The 26,433-nt window shown below is 42.6% G+C and overlaps 1 protein-coding gene across 2 annotated transcripts; it reads left to right on the forward strand.

Annotated features, from left to right (window-relative positions):
* On the forward strand, positions 1 to 26,433 carry ARSF (arylsulfatase F). 2 transcript variants are annotated; one of them, XM_070606620.1, is made up of 11 exons: positions 1 to 274; positions 1,683 to 1,743; positions 2,635 to 2,784; positions 4,611 to 4,732; positions 5,417 to 5,539; positions 8,559 to 8,982; positions 12,270 to 12,406; positions 20,120 to 20,254; positions 21,161 to 21,323; positions 25,448 to 25,569; positions 25,970 to 26,433. In XM_070606620.1, the coding sequence occupies exons 2-11, from the start codon at positions 1,733 to 1,735 to the stop codon at positions 26,338 to 26,340; spliced, it is 1,758 nt and encodes a 585-aa protein (XP_070462721.1). In that variant the 5' UTR covers positions 1 to 274; positions 1,683 to 1,732; the 3' UTR covers positions 26,341 to 26,433. The 2 variants fall into 2 exon arrangements, with proteins under 2 accessions (XP_070462721.1, XP_070462722.1); XM_070606621.1 differs by lacking the exons at positions 1 to 274; positions 1,683 to 1,743; positions 2,635 to 2,784; positions 4,611 to 4,732 and adding an exon at positions 4,861 to 4,919 and having other exon boundaries at positions 5,162 to 5,539.

The following is a 26,433-nucleotide window of genomic DNA, read 5'->3' on the forward strand; positions in this document are numbered from 1 at the left end:
GGGAGTCTGCAGGTGTTCTGCTGGATGTAATTCTTTCTTCTGCGCTTGTAGAAAGAGATGCAAATCAGAGGTGCAGATTTCCTTGTTTGCATATCATAAGCTTGAATGCCTTTGGGGAGCGCAGCATGGACTAACTTCCCGGTTGCGGAGGGAGGTGGAGCCAGCAGTCTATCATTTAGGTAGTGACTCTGGGTGGCTGTGAGGAGAGTCAGAACTGCCTCAGGACTGGTTTTTCATCTTGCCCTACACATCAGGTAGACAACAGCACTGACAGGTGAGTTGGGGAAGGCTTCTGTTAGACATTCTCAGCTCTTTTTTCTTTCTTTCTGATATGATGGGCAGGGTTGATGGGCTCGGGGTTTTCAAGGCTCCCTTGGTTACTTTCTAAAGCTGGATGGCTCTGCTTAGGCGTTGAGAAGTTGATTCCAAACCAACTCTTGCTAAAGTTTCTCTCCTGTCTCTCTCCTTCCCTTCTTTTCTTGCATCCTTTCTCTTTCTTAGTCAATAGCTCTGTTTGCGGTCTCTATCATCTTGCTTTTGAACAAGGTGGCATTTTGAAAGAGGAGGTTGGTACGACATTCGTAGTGATTTTTAAGGTACAAATATGAGTAATCGTATGCTGACAGAAGGTACGTATTTCCTTGTTTTCATTGCAATGAATTTCGCTGTCATATCACTTGGTCATCATACTCAGCCCCCTTTTCCAATTATATACAACCACTAGGTACCCTAAAATCACCATATAGTGATCTGGTTTTGGACTAATGCAAAACCAAAGAAGTGGATAAATTCAAGCATCCGCACAGACGTTCTGAGTTTAAGCTCGTAAATTCGGCAACTCCTTGAGATCATACTGTCATCCAGTCATTTTGGGTGGAGGTGTGCATGATGCGGGGTCGGTGAGCCAAGGAGTCAAAAGAAAGATTTCTTAGACGCTCAAGATCTGGCAGTAGTGCTCTTTTATTTAGAGAATAGTGTGGAATAGCATGGGGACAGGACCCATGGGCAGTCAGAGCTTCTGCTGCCGCCGCTTCTGCTGCCCCCGCTGGCATGGGGACAGGGCCCATGGGCAGGCAGAGCTGGTGTGTGGGACAAGACCCACGGGCAGTCAGAGCTCCTGCTGCTGCCCCGAGTTGAGGGTTAGGGCTAATTTTATAGGGCATGGGTACGTGACTTATTTTTACTGGAGAAAAGAAAAGATGATGTAAAAAGTCATTAAATGATTTCAGTGCAGATGGGGTCTGGTTATTGTGCAGTCATATAACTTTAGATACGAATCTGGCCATATAGATCGGCATGTAGGTGAGGATGCCCTGGGCTTCTCTCCCTGGGGCAGTCCTAATTCATACCATAAACAAAGTCCACTGGGTCATATAGTTTGGCATGTAGGCCAGGTCACCTTAGGCTTCTCTAGCTGGGGCAGCCTTAATCCACATCATACAGACTGAGCCAGTTCACTCAAGAGCCAAAAAGAGACAGGGGGCCTCAGGAACTGGCAGAGCGTGAACTCTTTAAAAACGGGCCAACAGAGCAAGTCATCGAGACAGCAGGGTTTATGCCATGACAGATTTGGAAAGCCAGATTTGAAATATTGGAAGCAGAGGGAAGTGGAGATAAGTGTCCTTAATCTTGTGAGAATTTTCCAGTGAGAACTAACTTGATAAACACATTTTTCTTTTCAGGACATTTTATCTTTGGCCAAAGAAACTAGGAAGCCACTCGGGGCTACGTGATGAAGCTCAGGTAAGTGAAGTAATAAGCTATATTGCAAACGCATTGAATCTAATGGACAATTTTGTGACATTTGTGGATTCAGCTTTACAGATAGAGGTGTCAATATCGCCTTTTTTTCTTTATATGATTGGCCATAAGATGTCTGAATTGATACTCTGAATTTGCTAAGTCTATAATAAAGTAGGAGCGATGTAGGCAATTCATACAAGTATAAACTGCAAATTTCCAACCCACTTGTGTTATTTTAAAATATCGTAGAAATAGAAAGTGGGGAAAACAGTTCAACCAACTTTGGGCCAATGAAAACCATATCTGTAATTGTCTCGATTTGGCAATAGGAAAAGCCCTAGGCTAGAGTGCCCGCCTTCAGGAAGTTGCCAGTCTCGGTGGATATGTTTGGGTAAAGCAAAGAGTTGCAATTTCACAGCGTCACCATTGTTTCAGAATATTGGTAAAGCGCTCTGGGAACAGATGGGGGTCGCGACTATTTCTTTCATCCCTCCTGGAGGAAATGTTTGAGGTGGGTCTTAAAATATGAATAAAGATGAGAGAGAGATTGAACCAATCGTTCGCAAGTCGAATGTTCATCCCCTGATAATCGAGTAGGGATCCAGTGGGAAGAGAATTATATATATCTATTGTATATTTCTTTGAGAAAACGGGACTTTAGTTGGGACTGAGCAAAATGGTGAAGTGGAGCCCCTTGAGTACCGCTGGGACCACGCCACAGAGATGGTCAATCCTTGGAAAGAGAAATTTGTGCCTGTCTTTTGGGAGATGAGCCTGGTTTCCAATGAGCCCCGCTGCGTTCTTGAAAGACGACGTTGGAATGGAACGTGGCTCCTGAAGCCACCCCGAGGGAGCCGTGTGTTTACCATGAAATCCGTGCTTGCCTTACAGGAGCCTCTTGACCTCCCTGTCTTGGATGTGTTTGTTCTTAAACACATGCCAGTCGCGGGAGGCGAATGATGACAGGCCCAATGTTGTCCTGATAATGGTGGATGATCTCGGGATTGGAGATCTGGGTTGCTATGGCAATGGTACAATGAGGTACGGCTTCCTATTGAATCATACTTTTTTTTTTTTTTTTTACCTATCGCTCTTGTTTGGAAGTTGATACATTTCAGGACTGCATCCACATGCAAAACCAAATGGATTTGTTGGGATTTTTTTTTTTAAAGAAGTAAATAATATTAAAATCAAGACTGTCTGGATTTGAATCTTGGTTTTGTGCTTAGGAACAGTGAAATCTCGGACCGGTTACATGACCTCAGTGTGTCTTCCTTTTCTATTCCGTTGAGAGCCCAGGTGAATAGTATATACATCTGAGCTCATATAATAAGCACAGCGCACAGAATAGTGCCATGGCACAGAGTGAGTTAGTTCTCTACGGTATAGACTATCAAGAGGAGTGGTAATTCTTCCACATATTTTGACTTGGCAGAATTAGTCATTTCATGCTTACTAATTTTCAAAGCCAACAGCCCTTTTAAGGCAATGTCCTTCTATCTTTTTTCTTTTCTAAAAGAGTTAACTTTTTTCCTTTTTCTCCCCAAAGCCGTCCCCGTATGTAGTTGTATATTCTCTTCGTTGTGGGTCCTTCTAGTTGTGGCATGTGGGACGCCGCCTCAGCATGGCTCAATGAGCGGTGCCATGTCCAAGCCCAGGATTCGAACCAACGAAACACTGGGCCGCCTGCAGCGGGGCGCGTGAACTTAACCACTTGGCTGCGGGGCCGGCCCCGATGTCCTTCTATCTTAATAACGGACATTCTGAAAGAGGAAAAAGAATATGAAACTGAAACTCAGAGTGTTCTGGTCGATTATAAAAACCAGGTAACGAGCTGTGCTCATACAAAGCTTTGGACGTCATTATACATCACCATAAAACATGTGAATTGTACACTTAGAAACTTTTTCTGTTGTTTTACCAATAGATGCCAAAGCTACTAATTTCTGCTTTCCACCGCAGAAATTGTGAGTCAACAAAACGTAGGGGTCCAAATTAATTCTTGCATCTGATGAAAGCAGTTAAGTCGCAAAAAGATGCTTGAGGAAATAAATATCAGCGATTTGCAGACAGTGTGTAGAGGCAGGTGTAAATATTTTGCTGAAAATACTAGCTGCTTGAGAAGCAAGATTTATGAGGCAGGTATGAGCCAGAAATGCAATTTACAAATCAGTGTTTCCTTTGCAAATGGAACCTTACTTTAAAAGACACTTGCTGATTTTTCACATTTCAACAAAGAATCAGAGAATTGCGTTGCTAAAAGCTGGAACTTGACGCAGCAAGCTGCTGTTCATAATCTCTCTCATGAATGAATCTGAGTCTCTTTCTAGTTCATTTTCATCCAAGGAGCCGGCTGTCTCTCTTCTCTAGAAGTCTCTCTTTTAACTCCCGTGAACCCCCGCATATCTTTATGTTTAATCATCTGGCAGTTTGGGGGACCATCTGTGTGTAGAGCAAGGACTTTTACCACTCCAACGTGTGGGTTGAACTCATCCTTCGGTCTGTCAGTAGCTAGTTGTCACTAAGGTCCGTAAGTAATTGGCCTTAATTACGCAGTCTGGAGCACAAATATTTTATGTGTGTATTTTAAAGGGCAGTCCTATACTCGATAGACGCCATACACATTACCAAATTGTACCAATCCGGCAGCAAAGAGCTGCCTGAAGGCTCGGCTATGTTTGCACCCAGGCGTGGGCAGGAAAAGAAGAAGGGGCGTTGTGTGCAGGCTCTTTTTCTCCGGTTCTGAGCTCAGGGAGTTGAGGAAAGAGGTCCTCTTTACCTCCAGCTCTCTCCCTGTTCCTCTGCGTTTCTCTTTCTCCCCTCCCTGCCCCCCGCTCTCTGATTTTCCCCTCTCTCTCTCCCTCCAGGACGCCTCACGTGGACCGCTTAGCCAGGGAAGGTGTGCGGCTGACCCAAAACATCGCTGCAGCCTCAATGTGCACCCCGAGCCGGTCGGCCTTCCTGACGGGAAGGTACCCAGTCCGTTCAGGTGTGTACGTGGAGAAGGCTCGGCTGAGTCCTGCTGTTGCACGTGGGTTCTTCCTGCCTTTTGACTCTTAGGAATCTTTCTGCTGTGAACATGTCTGTACAAGTTTGTGTCTCAACACTCATTTTTAATTCTTTTGGGTACATAGCCAGGAACGGAATGGCTGGGTCGTATGGCTGTATTTTTAAAGGTGAGCAGAGAGGTCTTGGTTTCCGGGCACAGATTCTGTAGTTTAAGAGTAAGGCCTACGATTCAGAGAGACCATTATTTGTGTCCACTTTTAAATAGGATTGGGGGTTCCCTTCAGCTCTTGAGGGCGTCAGGTAAACTTTTATGTCCTATGAGGTTTACAGTATCTGCCTTGGCTGATGCAAAGGTCGAGGAGGTCCAATAAACCTCTGGTTATTCTCTCTTTTTTTTTTTTTCTTGTAGTAGGAAGAAAGCGCTGCTGACTTTATGTAAAACTAGTCTTCCTCACCTCATAGAAGGAGATGTAGAGGGTTTCACGTCTTGAGTCATCGTAGGCGATATTTAAACCCAGGCAGCTGACTCTCGAAGGATGGTCTTCTCTTCCTTCCAAGATGGCACCTCATCTCTCCATCTTCCAGCCGTGAACTCTCCACGACTCCCTCTTCAGCTGACCAGCAGCCACTCATCATTGTGTGTTCTATTTTACGTTACACTTAGGAATGGTTTCTGATACAGAGGTCCGTGTCATCACAACGCTTGGAGACTGTTCCGGACTCCCTCTTAATGAAATAACATTTGCTGCTTTACTCAAAAAGCAGGGATACACCACCGGTCTCGTGGGTAAGTTACCGTCATTGGTATGACTCATTCATGCTAAACTAATGACAGGCATTGTTCTATCCCTGCTTATTGTTTTCTTGGAAACTATTTCAAAATGAATTTATGGACCCACATACCACTCATTAAGCCATGCTGTGGTGGCATCCCACATACAAAATAGAGGAAGATTGGCAACAGACATTAGCTCAGGGCCAATCTTCCTCACCAAAAAAAAATGACTTTAAGGCTGGCCGGGTGGTGTAGTGGTTAAGTTCATGCATTCCACATTGGTGGCCCAGGGTTCACAGGTTCGGATCCCGGACATGGACCTATACCACTCATCAAGCCATACTGCGGTGGCCACCTACATATAAAATAGAGGAAAACTGGCACAGATGTTAGCTCAGGGAGAATCTTCCTCAAGCAAAAAGAGGAAGATTGGCACAGACGTTAGCTCAGGGCCAATCCTTCTCACCAAAAAAGGGAAAAAACAAGTTTGCGTCTTGGCTATGACAGATAAGACCCTCTGCTCTCTAGGAGATCTGGGCTCCACCTCTGCCATTTCAGTGGCCACCTCCTACCTGTCTCTTGAATCTCTACAATTAAGCTGCTTCTATCTCATTGGATCCTTTGCAGGCAAATGTGCCCCTGCGTCCTCCAGAACTCTCTGTCGTCATTGCTCACACGGGATCTTGTGTTGCAATTCCATCCCCCTCCACACACATGCACACTCCTTCCTAAATGGCATCTATCCATCCTTTTCTGACATAGGTCAGGCATGCCTGAATACTACTTTCCGCCTGAGCCCCAGGTCTTGCCTGGTGTCCCTCCGACCTGTTTCTGCATCACTTCATCTTTCCACAGACCCCACTGTCCTACGATGTGCTGTTTCTACATTATTCTCTGCAGACTCTGAAACCCTTCACCTCAGCCACTATGCATACTTTAAGGAATGTAACAAGTGCTCCCAAGAATGCACAGCTTTCTGCATCACTGACTTTTTATGGAGTGTCAACTTTTGACTCCATAGAAAATGTCTACACCCTCTATCCATTACCCAAACAGCAAAAAGAAAAAGACTTTTGAAAAATGTCTACACCCTAACTCTGTCACCCAACCAAGGCAAGGAGCATGGACATTGCCTCTGAAAGCTCCCCTTGGCTCCTCCCCATCTGTCCTTCTGTCTTAGCTCCTCCTTTCTCTGCTGCTGCTGCATGAAGGTCAGCTCAGGGGAGGAATCCTGGCGTTCCTTTTGACAACGATCGTAGTCCCTGGTTAGTTGCATTGCAGTGAAAGGACATTGGACACCGACAGAAGCATTGATAATTACGAGTGGAAGGGATGTCCGACAGAACCCATCTCCCTGATTTTAGAGACAGGAAATTGATTCTTCCTGAGGCTGAGGGACCTATGTGATGGATGAAAGCCAGTGTTGCACAATCAGAAGATCAAACTTGTCAGGTTCTCTGTGCCTTGCATGTTCACTGACTGTATGCTCTCTCGCCCACCTCATTATTTTATTAAAACTGGACCACGTGGATGTCCTTCTTCTCACTGCCAAAGATGATAGAAGTAAACTAATGATGAAACCCTTTGGAGCTGAATCTACTGGGCCTAGCTGAGAGGTCTAGGTTTCAAATGGCATGAGAATAACAAGTTACTTTAAACTCCTTTGATTTTTGTAATCCATTTGGCATCGATAAGAGAAGACGATCTTAGTGGAGTTGCAGGGCACAAAAACCTAAGCCAGCAGCATCGCCTCTCATCTACCTAGCCCCTCATTACCTAGAGATTTGGGGATGTGCATCTTTGATGTGGCCTTGACTGCATGCAGAAAATTATTAACATTTTGGTAGATACACATTGTTATATTCTCTTAGAGTTCACATGCCAGCAGAACTCATATGCATCTTTTGGTTAGCATCCAAGGTGTGGTAAGTTTTACTGAATAAATCCCTTATTTCAATGAACTCTGGTGGGAGACTCTAGGATTTCCAGCCAGCCAGCTATCCGTCCACCCATTCACCCATGTTCAGTCCATCCTCCATCATTTATCTATATCGGTCATCTATCTGTGTATTATCTATCTACCCAACTATCCACCCACCCACCCATCCACCCATATATCTACCTATCATATATCTATCTACTCATCTATCCATCCATCCATACATCCAAATATGCCCCATCTATCTTCCATCATTTATTTGGATCTATCCTATCTATCTTTCTATTGATCCATCCACCCATTCATCATTTATATATCTATTCATCATGTATCATTTAGCTTGTCTCTGTCATTTGTCTATCTTTGTAGGTATAATTTACAGCTATCTATCTCTCTATCTATCCATCTGCCCATCCATCTATCCATCCATCCATCCATACATACATACATTCATTCATCCACCATTCATCTATCTATCCATCCATCCACCCATTCATCCATCCATCCATTGCCTGCCTATCTATTTATCATTATCATCTATCTTGTCTCTATCATTTATCTATCTTTTGGCTATAATTTATATCTAACTATCTATCTTTCTATCTATCCACCCACCATCCATCTAGCCATCCATTCATCCACCTTTCTATCTATCCATCCATTCACCCACTCATTCATCATCTTCTAGCTTATCTATCTCATAATCTACTATCTGTCTGCCTATGATCTATCCATTATCTATAATCTCCCTTGTCTCTATCACGTATCTATCTTTGTTTCTATAACTTTGTCCTCTCTGTGAATGAGAAGCTGCCCAGTTCATATCTTTGCTATGAACTCACAATTCTATCATCCTCCTTTTATTTTTTATCCTATCTGCTCACTCAAACCAGATCTTAACACAAGCTTCTGTGAACTAAAGAAGAGTGAAAAATGAGGCTATGCCGAACTCAGATTTTTAAACAAAGGAAAAATCTTTACTGCACCAGTTTTGTGCATTAGCTGATTGTTTCCAGTGAAAAATGATCACATGGTCTTTGAGATGTGTGAGCATATTATGTTTTATTTGTGTGTGTGTGTGTTTAATTTCAGGCAAATGGCATCAAGGCTTAAATTGCCAATCTCGAAGCGACCACTGCCACCATCCACATAATTATGGGTTTGATTACTTCTATGGCATGCCACTCACTCTGATTGAACCTTGCTGGCCGGATCCTTCACGTGACACGGAATTAGCCATTGAGAGCAAAATCTGGCTCTGTGTGCAGCTGGTCGCCATTGCTGTGCTTACCTTCACCATTGGGAAATTGAGTCGCTGGGTCTCTGTTCCCTGGTCTCTCATCCTCTCCATGGTTCTTTTTATTTTCCTCCTGAGCTATTTTTGGTTCTCCAGTTACACATCTCCTCTGTACTGGAATTGCCTCCTCATGCGAGACCATGAGATCACCGAGCAGCCCATGAAGGCAGAACGAGCCGGGTCCATCATGGTGAAGGAGGCAGTTTCATTTTTAGAAAGGTAAAGATAATTTCTTAAAATCCATGTAATTATGCTAAAAATGAGTATTTTTTAAAAATGGGGGTGACGACTCTAATGATATTGAGTCAAGAAGTGCCATATTGTTAAACACTGTCTAGACAAGAAGATGAAGTGTTTTGGAAGCCGGCTGGGTGCTTCAGACAGTGCTAAAGAGGTGGTGTCTTGTTTGAGTCCTTGTTATTAAAATCATAGCCTCTCTGTTGGCCCTGAAATTCATATTTGGTTAGACCAAGCAGGCAGTCTCACACTAGACTCAGACTCATAAATTGGGCTTATTAATTTATAATGCATATTGTCAGGCTATTAACTTACAAAGAGAAATATATTTTCCAGGGTACTAGGCAATGGAATAAGTTGGCTATTGCCTTGTTCCCCTGTTCGGGAAAAAGCTACTTGAGAAGTTAAAATCAGAGGGCTAGTTGATCAGATGAGCACATGATATGGAAGGGATATTATGTGGATGAGGTTAATGGTGATCCTTGTAAAGCCCAGTGTACCCAGAACACAACAGCTGGAAACTTTCCGAGGAGCCACATTTACCGTCCTCTAGCCGTTGGACCATCTTTTAGGACAAAGTTGTGAACACGTTTTTCACTCTCTCTTTCAACACTGACTGGGGCTTTCTCTTTACCAATTGCCGTCCTGGGATCTGGACCTCAAGGATGAGTTCACATTTACTGATGACAACTGGATGTGCAAGCACATGATAAGAAATAGGTCAATGGGCATAAGTCCAGGGTGGTATTTTTCCATATGATAGGGAACTTGCAAGATCTCAGGGAAGCCACACTTGAGAAAATGCAATCTTAGCTGAATCTTCAAAGGCAAGTAATACCAAGATGAAGGAAGGAGTGGGCAGGCAGGCATTACTTGCAGAAGTGCAAGCATGAGCAAGATTGATTGAGGTCGTAAAGGATTTTGTGTAACCTGATAACTAGCTTTGTCCTTAACCCATAGCTCAGGTGGAGACCATCAAAATTCAGAGTGTGGGAGAGAGAGAAATGAATGGCTGGTTTCACCTAAGGCAAACTCTTTTAGACTCTGCAACCTTTGCAAATGTGCAGAGTTTAGGAAGTTTTGCAAAGGGAATGTTAGCACGTTGTGGCATGCGCCACTCTGAAATTTAAATTTAAAGATGAGCCATCCTGTTCCATTCTGTCAGCCAGCGCAAGTCTTTACATACCCCATACCTCGTGGCTTACTATTTTCCATGTGTATTTCAAGAACAAATGCTGGTGTGGAAACGTACTTTCATCGTCAAAAGCTCTGTTGAGTTTCAAAAGTTCTGTGGGATCCAGAGTGACACAATATTGAACGGGAATCCAAAGATTTGGGAGCAACTCTGTTGATTAACAATTTGACCAAAAGTAGGTGGCTCAGGTTCACAAAGGCTAGAAATTGTTTTCTTCTGGATTCCCATTGTATGTGTTTCCTATGGCTATGGTAACACATAGCCAAAAATTTAGTGGCTTAAAATAACACACATTTATTGTCATAGGTTCTTGAGGTCAAAAGTCAGAAATTAATCTTCTGGGGCTGAAAATGAAGGTGTTGGCAAGGCGGGTTCCTTCCAGAGGCTTCGGAGAGAATCTGTTCCTTGTCTCTTCCAGCTTCTAGAGGCCGCCTGTCTTGCTGGGCTTGTAGCTGTGTCACTCCCACCTGCACTTCTATTGAAACAAATCCTCTTTTTTCCCCTCGTGTTGACCCGATTGTCTCTGTCTTATGAGAACACTTGTGGTTGCATTGAATCCACCCACATAATCTAGAGTCTCCTCCTCCTCTCAAGATCCGTGACTGGATCCCATCTGCAAAAGCCTCTTTTGCTGAGTAAGGCTACGTATTCAGAGGTTCTGGGGATCAGCGTACAGACATCTTTGGGCTGACGCGTTATTCCGCCAACCACCCTGAGCATCCCTCTTCGTTTTGGCAGCTCAGTTTGCGACGCTAAGTGCTTCTAACACTGGCAAGTGCTGTAGGTGTGAGATACCCTGCCCCCACCCTTGTCTTCCTAATTTAGGTTTTAAGAACGACATTTTCTGAAAGACATTGAATGCAACCCAGTCAACTCTGACGTGGAAAACTATATTCCCTGGTCAACATTTCTGAAGCCATAGAGTGAAAAAATACTACAGAACTCAGGTCCATCTTGTTTGTCTCTGACAACCAGCCTCCCCATTTATTATTATTTTCTGTCTCCCCTTTAAAATATGTCATAGAAAAGTGTGTAATCTCATTCTCCATCACCACGAATATTAGTTTCCTAGGGTTGCCATAAAAAAGTGCCACTATGAGAGGGCTTTAAAACAGAAGACATTTATTCTCCCGTAGTTCTGGAGACCAGAAGGTCAAAATCAAGGTGTCTTCAGAGCCGTGCTCCCTCTGAAGGCTCTGTGGGAGGGTGTTTTCTTGTCTCTCCCCGCTTCTGGGGGGTACCAGCCATCCTTGCTGCTCCTTGCCTTATAAATGCGTCACTCCAGTTTCTGCCTCTGTCTTCACATGGCCATCTTCCCTCTGTGTGTGTCTGTGGGTCTCCTAATTGCCTTTTCTTAGAAGGACACCAATTATTGGATTCCGGGCCCATTCTCCTTCTACATGACCTCTTCTTAACCAATTATATCGTCAAAGACCGTGTTTCCACATCCTCGCTGGTGTCTCATCAGAGCAGACATTTCCCAAAAAGTGGGCTTTATGGCGTGTGCTGCCCTGGTTAGCTGAGGATGTAGCTTTCACGCAGACGGATTGTCAGAACTTGAAGTAGGTGAGCCTCATCCCCTGTGACCTCAGATGATAAGCAAAGCTGCCCAGACAGCTTGCCAAGAGGTCTCTGTCCGTGCTTGCTCGAGGGTTGTGAAAGGAGTGAAGTTTCTAGGTAGTCACTCCCGTGCCACTATCCATTGGTGCCTCATGGGGTGTGACTGTAATCTGAGACTTCATGAGCCATGGGCAAGTGTGCCAGGCAGGGCTGGATTTGAGTTTCAGCTCTGTGGCCAGAGGCGGGGCTACTTCTGGGTGAAGTGGTCCCACGTGTGTCCTGGCGTCTGAGAATCAAAGAAACTATGGTGGTGTCACCCCAAACTGGGGGGAGCTGTCCAGATGCTGGAGGATCCCGGAAGCCACTCCGACCAGGAGCCGTGGGAGCTGCCTCTTGCCTGCGTCCCCTCTCATGGGGCGTGGAGAGCAAGGAACTGTATGTGAGTGACAGGGAGCAATGTTGTTCAGTTTCCCAGACGTTGAAAACTCAAGCAATGTGGTTGATGTCTTCGCAGGAACCGTAAAGGACCTTTCCTCCTCTTTTTCTCCTTTCTCCACGTTCACACACCCCTCCCCACGACGACGGAGTTCATAGGCACCAGCAAACACGGCTTGTACGGTGATCATGTGCAGGAGATGGACTCCATGTTGGGTAAGTGGCCAGACCTAGTAGACGAGACCTCCATGTCTTGATAGTTCCGACACCTGGACACCGCCCCTGGCCAGCTTCTGAAGGAAAAGCTTAGGATGATCCTCTGAAGTACAAAGAGAATCAATCATTCCTGCCACGGAGGGAGGCTTGGTCTTCCATGTAAACGATGTAACAGGTCCAACCTCAAATCAGATGTCAGCGCTCGTTGGTTAAACAGCAAAACCTTATTTCAGGTCTGCTGAGGACCGAGATCTGAGTCTGGAGTCGGGGTACAGGGGTGAGTCAGAATCCAGAACCCCGGTAAACTCAGACTGGAGAGGGAGAGAGAGCAAGTAGGAAGTGTGGATTCCTGGTGCTTCCGCGGTACACATAGTGGTCAGAGAAACAGATTCGACTTTCCAACAGGAATGACGAAAGAGCGTGATGGGTCTCACGGGTTTGTGGGACCCAAACATGGTTAAAATATTCTCCAAATATGGGAGGTCGGTAGGAAAGATTTCAGTAAACAAAGAGACACTTGGGAAATCAAGCCTGACCAAGGGGAAGCCGTTCAAACACTGTCCCTTCATGCCGTCTTAAAAGTAGAAAATATTTAAAAATTATTTTAAGTATAAATACTATTTTAAGCAGATATATGTACAAAGGCGTACGTTTATGTAGGCATATGTGTGTGTATGTGGTATGTGTGTGTGTATGTGTGGGGTGTGTGGGGGGGCATGTATGGTGTGTGTGTGGCATTGGAGTATGTGTGTGGTAGGTGTGGTGTATGTGTGGTGTATGTGTGTGTGGTGAGGGGTGTGTGTGTATGTGTGGGGGGGTGGGTGTGTATGTACATGGTGTGTGTGTGTTGCATATGTGGTGTATGTGTGTGTGTGTGGTGTGCACGTGTATGTGTATGATGTGTGTGTGTGTGTCTGTGATGTGCGTGTGGTGGGTGTGGTGTATGTGTGTGTGGTGTGTCTGTTGGGGGTGTGTGTGTGTCCCTCTCCCAGTTCATACTTCCACCAGGACAAGACACCACGTCATGCGCTTAAAATGCGTATCCCTAACATCACGCTCTTCCTCAAAAACTTTGGCCATCCTGCTCGTCATTGTGTCTTCTTGAAGGGGAATGAAGTAGCTAATTCCAACTCAGGATGTGATAAGTGAAAACAAACAAATGAGATTACTATTTGCTTTAAAATTTAAAATTGATAAAAAGTTTCCAAAATATCTAAGTTCATAATATTGATGATGTGGCACGAAGGCGCCAAATAAGGCACTTTGGGTGTGATCTGCCTTCAGTGGGATTTTGATCCAGTGGCATTCAGATCCTGTTCCACAAAGAAGTGGTGTGTTGAGTATGGGTGGACATACCACAATATTTGAAAGCCGTATTTTGAAAAAAATGCAACAGAGATTCACCTGGCACAGGTGTGCAAATTCAGAATCGAACCTTTAGGAAGAATAATCATCTGTTTCAAGGTGAAATTTCAGAAATGCTAAAAAGTTTACTTATCCCCAAAATATCTACCCTGGAAGCTATAACAATACTGCAAATCCCACACATGGCACTTGGTATGGAACGTGCACTGTTCCAGTGTCGTAAACATTCTAGGAGATGGGTACCATCTTCGTCATCATCATTATCTTCCTTAACAGATGAGGAAACTAAAGCACAAGACACCTGGTGGCCTGGTCAAGGTTACAGGACAGGTCCAGGTGAGCCAGGATTGGAACCTGGACACTGGCTCTGTAGCTCAGTGGCCATATGCTTAGGGCAAAGAGGTTATGAACAGAGATTTGGGAAGAGAGCTGCGTTCTTTGGAAGTATCTCCTAATCCCTCAGACTCCCATACGCTGTCATTTCACAGATATCAGGAAAGCTCCAGAAACTCGCCCCCAGCCTGGCTTCTGGCTGACTCATACCCCGTTGAAGGCCTCCACTGCAAATGACATCTCCCACCCCAGGCAGGGGAACATCTCTGGTGCCTCATTGGTCATGCATCCCCATCCCCAGTGGGTGAGAATTCAGCAGCTCTTCTCTCAAGAGCAGGTTTCTCAGAAACGGTGAAAAGAGGATGAGTGTCCAACATGAGGAAGGGAAATGGGAGATGGGGCCCGGGGAATCTGGGCTGGACCTGTTCGGCGGCTGTGAGGGTTGAAAGGCGGTTTCCAAGGCAGGGGTGTCTCAGTGTCACAGGAGCGCTGGGGCACCTCCACAGTGCCCAGCAGAGTGCAAAACTGTCTTAGAAAGAGAGATATAGAATAGTACGTACTTATATATTATATAATATTAATAATAAACAATTATCAATTGTACATGTAATAAAATTACGAAAGATATATTATTAAAATTATTAAAGATATACGTTTTAAATATCAATATATATTTAAAATACAATATAGATTTCTAGCATTAACTGAAATCTCAAGGTTTCCAACATAGACAATTATTTCCTTCTCAGATATCAAGTTACTTTGAGATATTTCCATTCTTAATATTTAGAGAGAGTAAAATGTAATTAGACGGTGGCCATGGAAAGGGTAACATATCTTTTAGCATCAACTGAAATTTATGTTGTATACATAAGTTTATATTACATATGCTATATAAAATATATAATACATGTATAATATGTAATATAAATTTAATATCTTATAAATATATTTAATGTATATAAATTTATATATATTTCAGTGGAGGCTAGAAGTATATGTAATATTTATAATATTTATGTTTATAGAAAAGTGTTAACCATTTCCATGTCTACTATCTACTTATTTTTTTAATCTCTCTAAATATTAAGAATAGAAACACCTCAAAGTAACTTAATATCTGTAAAGAATACAATTTTCTATGTTGAAAATCCTAAAGTCTAATAAAACAAACATTAGTATATATATTGCATATCTTGTAAAATACTTATAATTATGTCGTATCACATCTAACATATAATGTAATTATATTATTAGGATATTACTATACAATAGTACATTTCAGTTATGCATCATAATAATTAATAATGTATATAATTATCATTATATATAATATTATAAACACATTATGCACTCTTTCTACTTATGGAAAAACAAGTTTATTGTAAAACAGCATGCCCTGTTACCCTGGCAACAGCCACATACATCTCATGTTTACCACATCTCTTGATTACAACATTTTCTCTCGTGCTTGATTTAATTTTATATTGTTCTGGTCATCATGGCCCCTAAGTGTACAAATGCTACTGCTCATGTTGCCAGTAAGAGGCCATATGGAGTAATTGACCTGGAAATAGAATGAAAAGTGGTTCAGGACAACAAAGCTGGAAAATCAGTGATGGTTCTTGATCTCAAGCATGTCCCATTCCGCCACAGCTATGATCTTGAAGAACAGGAATAAAGTGACGGAAGCTGTTAAAGGATCTGCTGCATTGAAGACAATGAGACTAACAAAAACTTGAGCAGGGCCTGTATCAGACGTGGAGACACTTCTGATGACTTGGATTGAAGTCCAGATGCAGAAGCTGGTCTCTCTCTGCACCGTGATGAGCACAGCCAAAGCACAAAGTTTGTTTGCGACGTTGAAAGGAAAGGTTGGACCCAATTATAATGTGGGGTTTACTGCTACCTCGGTGGGGGGGGGTGGTTTAAACAATTCAAGAACCATTATTCATTACAACTGTGTGAAGGTCAGCGATGAGTCTGTAAGTGGAGACTCTAGATAGGCTGAGGGTGGAGGAAAATTACCTCCCAGAACAAATATTCATTATGGATGAAACCTCTCTATTCTGGAAATGGATGCCTGAAAGGACTTTCATCCATAAGGAGCCAAGTCAATGCCAGATTTCAAGCCTTTTAAGGACAGGATAACAGTCCCGCTTGGGGGCAGAGTGGCAGGCTATAAATTGAAATGCTTTGTGACCTGGCACAGTGAGAACCTTAGGGCCTTGAGGCGTATTAATGAGGACACAATGCCAATGTACTTTAGGAACAACAAGAAGTCATGGATGACCCCGCTCCTTTCCCAAGATGCCCTCCTGAATTGCTTTGCCAGTGAAATGGAAAAGTAGTGTTGGGAGAGTAACATACCTTTCAAGATTTGGCTTATTGTTGATAATGCTCCCGGACATCCTCCTTTTATTGGCGATCTTCATCCCAATATCAAAGTGGCGTTTGTCCCTCCAAACCCTACCTCTTTGATTCAACCAATGGATTAAGGAGTTATAGCAGCTTTTAATGTCTGCTACTTAAGGAGGACCTTTGCCCAAGTTATTGCTGTAACTGAGGAATGCACTGGTGCAGTTCTGGCAGGATTACAACATCTCTGACTTCATCAGGAAACTTCCTTGGGCTTGGGGTGATTTTACCAAGGAGTGTATGAATGGCACCTGGAAAATGACACTCAGGGAGAATAATTCATGACTTCAAGGGATTTGCCAAAGAGAAGGAGGTTGTAAAAATCAACAAGGCTGTGGACAAGATGGCACACAACTTTAACCTGGGTGTGGGTGAGGATGACATTGAAGAGCTCCCAGAAGTGGTTCCTAAGGAGTTGACTCCTGAGGAGTTGTTGGAACAGGAGCGGGAACACAGAGCTGAAGAAGAGGCCAGAGAAAAGGAAACTGCAAGAGAAGAGAAAGAAAAACCCCCAAGAAAATTCACAGTGAAGGGTTTATCAGAAGGTTTTGCAGACCTCAACAAGCTCCTCAAAAATTTTGGAAACACGGATCCCAACACTGAAAGGTTTTCATTGATTGAGAGGAATTCATTATCTGCTGATAAGCAAATCAATGACGAAAAGAAGAAACCAACCAACCAAACCACCAGGGACATCTTTCTGAAAAGAGTGACACTTCCTTAAAAGAGCTTTAAGTGGGTCCCTCAGGAGGTATTCCAGAGGAAGGCATTGCTCTCACAGCAGATGACAGCTCCATGTGTGTGTTATTGCCCCTGATGACCTTCCAGTGGGACAAGATGTGGAGATGGAAGACAGTGACATTGACGATCCTGACCCTGACCCTTGACCTAGGCTAATGTGAGTGTTTGTGTCCTCGTCTTTAACAAAAAAAGTTTAAAAAGTAAAAAAAAAAAAAAAAATTTAAACTAGAAAAAGCTGATAGACTAAGGCTATAAAGAAAGAAAATACTTTTGTACAGCTGTCCAATGTGTTTGTGTTTTAAGGAAGTGCTTTTCAAAAAGAGTCAAAAAGTCAAAAAAATGCAAAAGTTTGTCAAGTAAAAAATTATGCTAAGCCAAGGTTAATGTATTATTGAAGAAAGGAAAATTTTTGTTTATAGATTTCACGTGGCCGAAGTGCACAGTGTATACAAATTCTGCAGTGGTGCCCAGGGCTGTCCCGGGCCTCCGCGTTCACTGCCCCCTCACTCACTGACTCACCCAGAGCCACGTCCAGTCCTGCAAGCTCCTTTCATGGTGAGGGCCTATAGAGGTGTACCGTTTCTTATCTTTTATCCCGTATTTTTCCTGTACCTTTTCTTTGTTTAGCTATGTTCAGATACGCAACACCTACCAACGTTTTACGGTTGCCTACAGTCTTCAGACAGCAACATGTTGTACAGGTTGGTAGCCCAAGAGCAAGAGGCTGTGCCATACAACCTAGGTGTGTAATGGGCTATACCATCTAGCTTTGCGTCAGTACGCTCTGTGATGTTTGCAAAATGACAAAATCGCCGAAAGACGCATTTCCCGGAACATTTCCCCATCATGAAGTGGGGCATGACTGCAGCTCATAACCACAAAAATGTTTACATGCTTTCTACCATCATCTATCTCAATATATACATTTACACGTATCTATTACATAATAGGTCATGCTATATAGACTATAATGTATACATATATTGTTAGTATATTTTATATTATAATATATTATACTAATAGTTGTGGTAATATGTGTTGAGATAACGTATGAGATATCGAGATAATTATATAGTATACTATTAGTATAATATTAGTGTAACAGTATAGTTAATTATACATACCCTAAATATAGGTACAGACACATATCTTGTAAAATGTTTCTCTGTATTCGATATATGCATCAAAATTAACACTTCTTCTTTGTGTCCAAAATAACCCCTTTCAAGGTACAATAGGCAACAAGATACTATTCATGGTAGCTCCAATACCAACAATTAAATATTTAGAGATGAGTTTCTAAAAAAAAATGATCATATTGAAGACATCTGACTCATGAAAGGAAACTTTAATACATGGAAATATACCATATTCTGGATGGGAAGAGTGACTCTTATAATATTAGTCATTCTGAAATTAACCTTAAGGTCTCGTTTGATTCTAATTAAGACGATTACTATTATCTGGAGAACGTTCATTATAAAGATGTTGAGGAAATACACCTAGAAGCACAAACTGGTGAGAAATGAAACTTTCCAAGGATATCTGATGGTAGCGAGGTTGGTACAAAAGATAAAGAAGTATTCTGTAATCACAAGGAAAGCACTATCCAAAATAAAACTACAGAAATTAAAACTCAGAAGTACATGTGCAAGATGTGACTTTTAGGTCAGAAAAGCAGAAATAGATAGCCTTGGAGCGGGACCAGTGAGGAAGAGGACTTAGGAGCCAGGAAACTTTCTAATTCGAAGCGGCAGGGATGGGCTACATTGGGGAGAGTTGGTGTTCTGCGTTACGTTGTGTTCCCCAAAAAGATATGTCCGTGTCCTAACTCCCAGAACCTGTGAGTGTAACCTTATTTGGAAATAGGGCCTTTGCGGATGTAATCAAGTCGAGATGAGGTCCTTAGGGCAGGACCCTAATGCAATATGACAGGCGTCCTTACAAGAAGAGAAGAGAGGCACAGAGATAGACCACAGAGGAGCGTGCCATGTGAAGACACAGAGAGACACGGGGGTGGGAAGACCACATGACGATGAAGGCAGAGATGGAAATGATGCATCCACAAGCCAAGGACCTAAAGATTGACAGCCACCATCAGGAGCTAGGAAGAGGCAAGGAAGCATCCTTCTCGGGAGCCTTGACTGAGAGAATAAATCTCTGTTGTTTCAAGCCCACCAAGCTTATAGAAATTTGACACAGCAGCCCATGGAAACCTACACAGTTGGGTAAGGAAAAACCGTCATCAATTCAACGGGCATTCTTTCCCATGCAAAGTAAGGACCTTGAATGGAGTGAAAAAAAAAGCTGGAAGAAACTCCAGTGAAATATTAAGTTTTTCTCTGCATGAGGTACAGAGCTAGTAAAAACCACAGAAGTCGTGATAAAGGCAAAGATCTTTCGATTTCACAAAATATCGAAAATATACACTTAAACAGCATATGCAGGGCCTCTTGTAAACTGAGGAAATATGAACAAGAATGTGACATTGTTTCAGTTCCTTAAAAAGGGAGTCCTGATAAATCAATCATGGAAACATACAAGCCGCAAAAGAAAAATCAGGAAGAGCTACCCGTAAGTTGCAGATTAAAAGGTACCGATGTCAGTGTCAGCATAGGAAGCAATCCATTTTCATTCCTCATTTGACCTGATCACCTCTGAAACATGAGATGCTGATGAAGAACTGAGAAAACAGGCCCACTCACACATTCTGCTTGGGAGTACAAGATGGTACCTCTTAGATGAGAAGCATTTTTGCAACGGATCCCAAGTAAACGTACGACAATTGGGAATGCTCTGAATGGCTGAAGCTCCTAAAGTCGTTGGTTTTATGTGTCCCTTTTTTTATTGTTTCAGGGAAGATTCTTGATGCCCTCGATGATTTTGGTTTGAGGGACCACACTCTAGTCTACTTTACATCAGACCATGGAGGACATCTGGAGGCGAGGCTGGGCCATGCCCAGCTTGGTGGATGGAATGGAATATACAAAGGTGAGGAGAGGAAGTCTTGTGGGTGATTTGGTGGTGAATAAGCTCTTTTGCTCATTAGAATGAAAATTCATGGAATGGAGAGATGAATGCATGAAAAACTGAACGAGTTCATTATATTCGACTCTTGATAAAAAATAAAGTGTAGGGCCGGTAACCAAAGAAATTGGCCTTCAATCTGCAAACAGTTCTAGGAAATGCTAGAAGGGGTATCTAGAAATTTGCCTCGCTGGTGAGCCAATGAGATGACAGAATATTAACATAAGCAGATGCTTTTAAGGGAGTCTTTCAATGGGTTGAATGTCTACTCATGGATTACAACTACAAGACTGTTGTCCTGATGTCTTTAATATTCCCTCTTCCTTCCATACTCAGTAATGGCCTGGTTTGGACAATAAACTAGCATCTACCCATACGATTTCACTCGATTAGTTTTCAGGGTGCTGGATTCAGCAGTGAATAAAACAGAAATCATATATGTTATAAGGCAGTAAATATTACAGAAAAACGGAGCAGAAACAAAGGTGGAGAAAAATACAGCTGAAAAAAATTGTGGGATGGGCTTCCCACTTTAAATAAGTGTACCTGCAAAGCTTAATGAGAAGATGCTTTTGAGCAGAGGTGTGAAAGAGGCCGGGGATGAAACAGGTGGATATCTGGGGATAATAGCATTCTAGGCAGAAATAGCCAGTGCCAATGCCTCGTATTGAATGTGATTCACTAGTTGATCAAAAACCTATCAAGAGTCCAAGAAAAAATAATTCCATCCACGTGTGCTGTTGACCCCATCAGGACTGTGTACATGGTAGGCACTGAGCAAAGATTGTCTGTACTGGTCTTAATTTACATTTTTTAACACTCTGGCCACAGTGACGATTTTAATAGGAACTTCATCGTCTTTCCCCGTAGGTGGCAAAGGCATGGGAGGATGGGAAGGCGGAATCCGCGTCCCGGGACTTGTGCGATGGCCTGGAAAATTGCCAGCTGGAAAAGTGATTGAGGAGCCCACGAGTCTAATGGATATTTTGCCAACTGTCGCAGCACTGGCGGGAGCAACTGTCCCTCAGGACAGGTGATGTGAAATGATCTGTTAACAAGTCCCTTTGGATCCTCCTTGGTCTTGAGAGAATTTGGGACAAAGGAGACAAAGCCTGTCTTGGGAGGTACACTTTCTCCTCAATCCCTAGATGATTTTGCCTTTGTAGATGGCCATGTTATTTGTGTACCAGGCATCGGTCTTACACGACCATGGCCCATCTTAGACCCTTTGTAGTTTTCATTTGTGAGGAAGATGGAGATGGGACGGTTTTGGGAATGAGAATATGACCGGTAAAACTCATTCCTCCATACAAGAGAAAAAAAACCAGTTTCCTAGTTTTCTGGTGTGCGTATCCGGAGGCTGCGATGAAGGTAAGTCGTTTGATGGATACTTGGAGCTCTGTTATAAATATTTTGAATTCCATCAAGAGGAGTTCCAGGTAGGTTTGACCCAGGTAGGTTTAAAGCTGATTTTCTGAGAGTTAATTGATCCCAGCTCTGTAAAGTCATCCAATGGATCGGATCCACGCCATTTCTCCCTTCTAAGCCCCGAAAGTTACTCTAATGTTTCTTTCTTCGTGTAATGGAGCTCACTTATTTCTGAAAGAAAACAGAATGGCTCCCAAAGCTAACGAGAAACAAACAAACAAAAAAGAACTCCTCAATTTTTTTACCTTCGTTTTAGCCAATAAGTAGATTTATTGTAAGTTTGTATAAAATAATTACAGAATAGAGCTCCCTTCTACTCAGAAGAAGAGTATTTATCATTTTGAGTTAAATGGCCCATTGTTTAAAAAAATGTATAATATTAGTGTAAGTGTAATTTTTTTTAAGTTGCTGAGCCAATCACAGTCGTAAAAGTAATTTTTCAAGATATCGATGGGGTGCACTGACTTTGGGACATTGCTATAGTCTATATTTTGGACTCACAAGAGTTATGCAGAATCCCAGTCTCTGGTAACATTGCTGTTTGAGCTTTGATTAGGATTTTCCTTTGTAGAAATGACTTGATTTTTACTTTTTCCAGAATTAGCTCTGAAAATGTCACATCTTCATTCCCTCCATATTTCACTTTTCAGTGGGAAACTGAGGCAAATTCTTGCACAGAATTCCAAAATGCATTCTTGCTTTGGAGAAACAGATTTGCCTATTGTGATTAAAGTTGCATTGGACAATCACATAGAGGGCTTTCTGTGGACGTAAATTTTTTATTTCCTTTGGGAAAATGCCCAGGTGTGGGAATTCTGGGTCTTATTATACATATATATTTAACTTTATGAGAACCTGTCAAATTGATTTCCAAAGCAGCTGCACCATTTGGCATTCCCATCAGCACTATCTGAGAGTTCCAGTTGCTCCACATCCTTGACAACACTTGAGATGGCCAGTCTTTAATTTTAGCCGTTATAATAAGTGTGTTCTAGAATCTCATTGTGGTGTTAATTTGTGTTTCCCTAGTGACTAATGATGCTAAACACCTCTCCGTGTACTTCCTTCCCATCCATATCTCTTCTTTGTGAAGTGTTCAAATCTTTTGTCCAGTTTTTAATGGGGCATTTTATTTTCTAATTGTTGAATTATAAGAGTTCTTTATATATTCTGGATACAAGTTCTTTATCAGATATGTGTTTTGCCAATATTATCTTCCATTCCTGGGGTGTCTTTTCGTTTTCTTACATTGTCATTTGAAAAACCCAAGTTTTCAATTCTGATAAGGGCCAATTTATCAATTTTGTTTTATAAATTGCGACTTTTGGTGATACATCTAAAAAGTATTTTCCTATTCCAAGGTAAGAAAGATGTTCTCCTAGGGTTTCTTCTTGTGGTCTTATAGTTTGAGGTTTTACATTTAGGCTTATAGACCATGTTGAGAGCATTTTTTATACAGTGTGAGGTATAGGTTGAGATTTATTTTTCTTGCATTAAGATACCCCATTTTTCTCATGCCGTTTTTTGAAAGACTGTCCTTCATCTACTGAATTACCTTGGGCATTTGTGGAAAATCAATTGACAGTATACATGTTGGTCTACTTACAGACTCTCTCTCTCCTGTTCCATTGATCCATATAGCCATCCTGACGTCAATACCACCCTCTCGCAATTACTGTAGCTTTGTAGTCTATTTTGAAATCACGTAGTGTGAAACTGTTTTATTTCTTTTGCAAAATTGTTTAAGCTATTCTAGTTTCTTTGTTTTCCCATGTAAATATGAATAACTTCTGAATTTCTACAAAAGACCCTTCTGAGATTTTTTTCTTCTCTTTTTCTTTCTTTCTTTTTCTTTTTCTTCTTTTTTTTTTTTTTTTTTTTTGCTGAGGAAGATTGCCCTGAGCTAAATCCATTGCCAATGTTCCTCTATTTTTTTTGTATGTGGGACCCCTCCACATCGTGGCTGGTGAGCAGAGTATGTCCATGCCCAGGATCCGAACCCACAAACCCTGGGCCACCAAAGTGGAACACACAGAACTTTAACCACTCAGCCACCAGGCTGGGCTCAAGACTTTGCTGAGATTTTGATTGAGATCGCATGAAATCTATGGATCAATTTGCAGCAAATTGACTTCTTAGCACTTTTGAGTCTTCCAATCCATGACCATGGCTTATCTCTCCATTTATTTCTCTTATCAGATGTTTTGTGATTTTCAGCATACAAACTTTTACCCTTAAAAAACAAGAAGGTATTGGAGCTGGCTTGGTGGCACAGTGGTTAAGTTCACACACTCTCTGCTTCAGGGGCCTGGGGGTTGTGGGTTCAGATCCCAGGTGTGGACCTAGCACCGCTCATCAAGCCACATTGTGGCAGCATCCCACACAACATAGAGGAAGATTGGCACAGATGTTAGCTCAGTGACAATCTTCCTCAAGCAGAAAGAGGAAGGTTGACAACAGATGTAGCTCAAGGCCAATCTTCCTCACACACATAAAAAAGAAGAAATCCCTAGATATTTCATGGGTTTTGTGGCTGTAGTAAATGATACTTTAAAAAAAATGTGACTTGTCCTTGTTCATTGCTAATATATGGAAATAAAATTGATTTTTTTTTTTTAACAGGAGAAAATGAAACAAAGCTTTATAACATGTATACATGGGAGAGGCTCAGGCAAACTGAGCAACTCACCAAAAAGGTGGTGAGCCACCACCTTAAATACCACCCTGAGTTAAAGACAAATTCCAGCCCCCCCACAGTCCCACCTTTGAAAGTTTTAAGTTTCACAGTCCTTTGAAACTTTAATAAGTTTTATGGCCCAGAATCTGAGTGGTAGATTGTTTCATCTCACTGAACACATTTTTTAGTCCTGGTAATAGACCAGTCCAGTTAAATCCATTTTAGAAGGCGGTGATGCAGGTGCGCTCCCAACGTTAGGCTTATATTTTGGAAGCAAGCAATCAGGTATTTAATAAGTATTTCTATGGAAATAAAAAGAAAAACAAGGTTAATGGTTGGAGCAAATTATAAATCATTTCCTGAGCCCAGGGGCCAGCCAGTCAACATTTCTAGATGTCAGAGTCGAAGCCTCTTTTGCAGCTTGACATGTCTCTGATGATGTCCTCGGGCATTAAAATTGATTTTTTAAAGTTGGTCTCGTATCTTATGACCTTGCTAAACTTACTTCTTCGTTCCCGTAGCTTCCGAAGGGCTTCTCAATGCAGGCAATCATTTAACCTGTGAATCAAGACAGTTTTATTTCTTTTATGATCATTTCTAGGATTATCTGGGACTTATTCTATTTTCTATTACGAGGTAGGTTTTATAATATAGTTTTCTAAAATAAGGTAAAAGATACATTTTCTGACATAAAATAAAAAGCGTATGGTTTTTGAGAGATTCTACAAAACCCCTTTTCAAGGTAGCAATGCCATTGCGAATGAAACTGTGGTTTCTGAAATCATTAGGAACACGGAGCATGTGAGTCCTTCTGTAGCTCTTTAGATGGGTGTGCATGCATGTGTTCCTCTGTCTTGTCATTTCACCGTAAAAGCTTAGGTTTTTTTCTCTCTCTTGCGGGAACGTAATGTCCCTTAGAGCACACACGGATTTCCTGAGTAGTCAGTGCACCATACTTGGGGCCCAGGGAGTGTCACAGAATGCATTGAGCATCTTTCAAATAGCCTGGTGGCCAGCATCGCTTGACCTCCCTCCATCGTGTGTGTCTGCAGGGTGATTGATGGCCGAGACCTCATGCCCTTGCTTCGGGGTGACACTCAGCGCTCAGAGCATGAGTTCCTGTTCCACTATTGCGGTGTGTACCTCCACGCCGTGCGCTGGCACCCGAAGGACAGTGAGTACCCACCAGCCCCTGCTCTCCGAGGACGCCAAGAGTAGAGCCACTCAAATGGATTCCCAAGACTTGCTTCTTCCTTTTCATCCCCCCACGTCAGTCCTTCCCTTCTAGGGTTGCCACTGAAAACACTTTCTTGGAAAAGTTTCTAAGAATTGCTGTCCTTCAAAAGGCGGGGGGATATCTCTAAGGAATAAAAATTGGGAGAAACAGAACTAACGTCTATTGCAAAAGATGTGTCAATTCGTGCTAGGAGATTCTGATATTCTAAAGACTGAATGATATTTAGCTTTCACCCGTTGGCCAAGAGAAAAACCAGAAAAATGCTTGAGAAAGTAGAAGGAGATGGGGGCAGTTGGCACATAGACTGGATGTCTCTGATGTGTCTTTTCTTCTCCAGGCGAGGCCGTGTGGAAGGCTCATTATATGACCCCAGTATTCCAGCCGCCAGGAGCTCTGGCCTGCTATGAGACCATCTTCTGCCAATGTTCAGGGAAACTGGTCACCTCCCACAACCCCCCTCTGCTCTTCGATCTCTCCAGGGACCCCTCTGAGTCCACACCTCTAACGCGGGACACAGAGCCCCTCTACGATTTAGTCATCAGAACGGTGGCTGCCGCCGTGAAGCGCCACAAGGAAAGCATCAAACCCGTCCTTCAGCAGCTGTCAGGATCGAATGAGGGGAATGTGTGGCTGAAGCCTTGCTGTGGGGTGTTCCCATTTTGTCTGTGTGACAAGGAGGGGAACTCCTCAGCCGCGAGCTCATCATGAGAAGGAACGACGGAGAGCGGGAGACGCAACGCACTTTCCGATACTCGAGGAATGAATTTGAGAGCCAATAAATTCCACTACCATCTCCAATTA

This window comes from Equus przewalskii, chromosome X (assembly GCF_037783145.1).
Source record: "Equus przewalskii isolate Varuska chromosome X, EquPr2, whole genome shotgun sequence".
NCBI classification, from domain to species: Eukaryota; Metazoa; Chordata; class Mammalia; order Perissodactyla; family Equidae; genus Equus; species Equus przewalskii.

What these genes read in the sequence shown, in the direction of transcription:
- ARSF (XM_070606620.1), top strand. An exon ending in GGAGATGGACTCCATGTTGG is followed by an intron (nt 12,407 to 20,119) that starts GTAAGTGGCCAG and finishes TTATTGTTTCAG; the next exon opens with GGAAGATTCTTGATGCCCTC. An exon ending in ATGGAATGGAATATACAAAG is followed by an intron (nt 20,255 to 21,160) that starts GTGAGGAGAGGA and finishes CTTTCCCCGTAG; the next exon opens with GTGGCAAAGGCATGGGAGGA.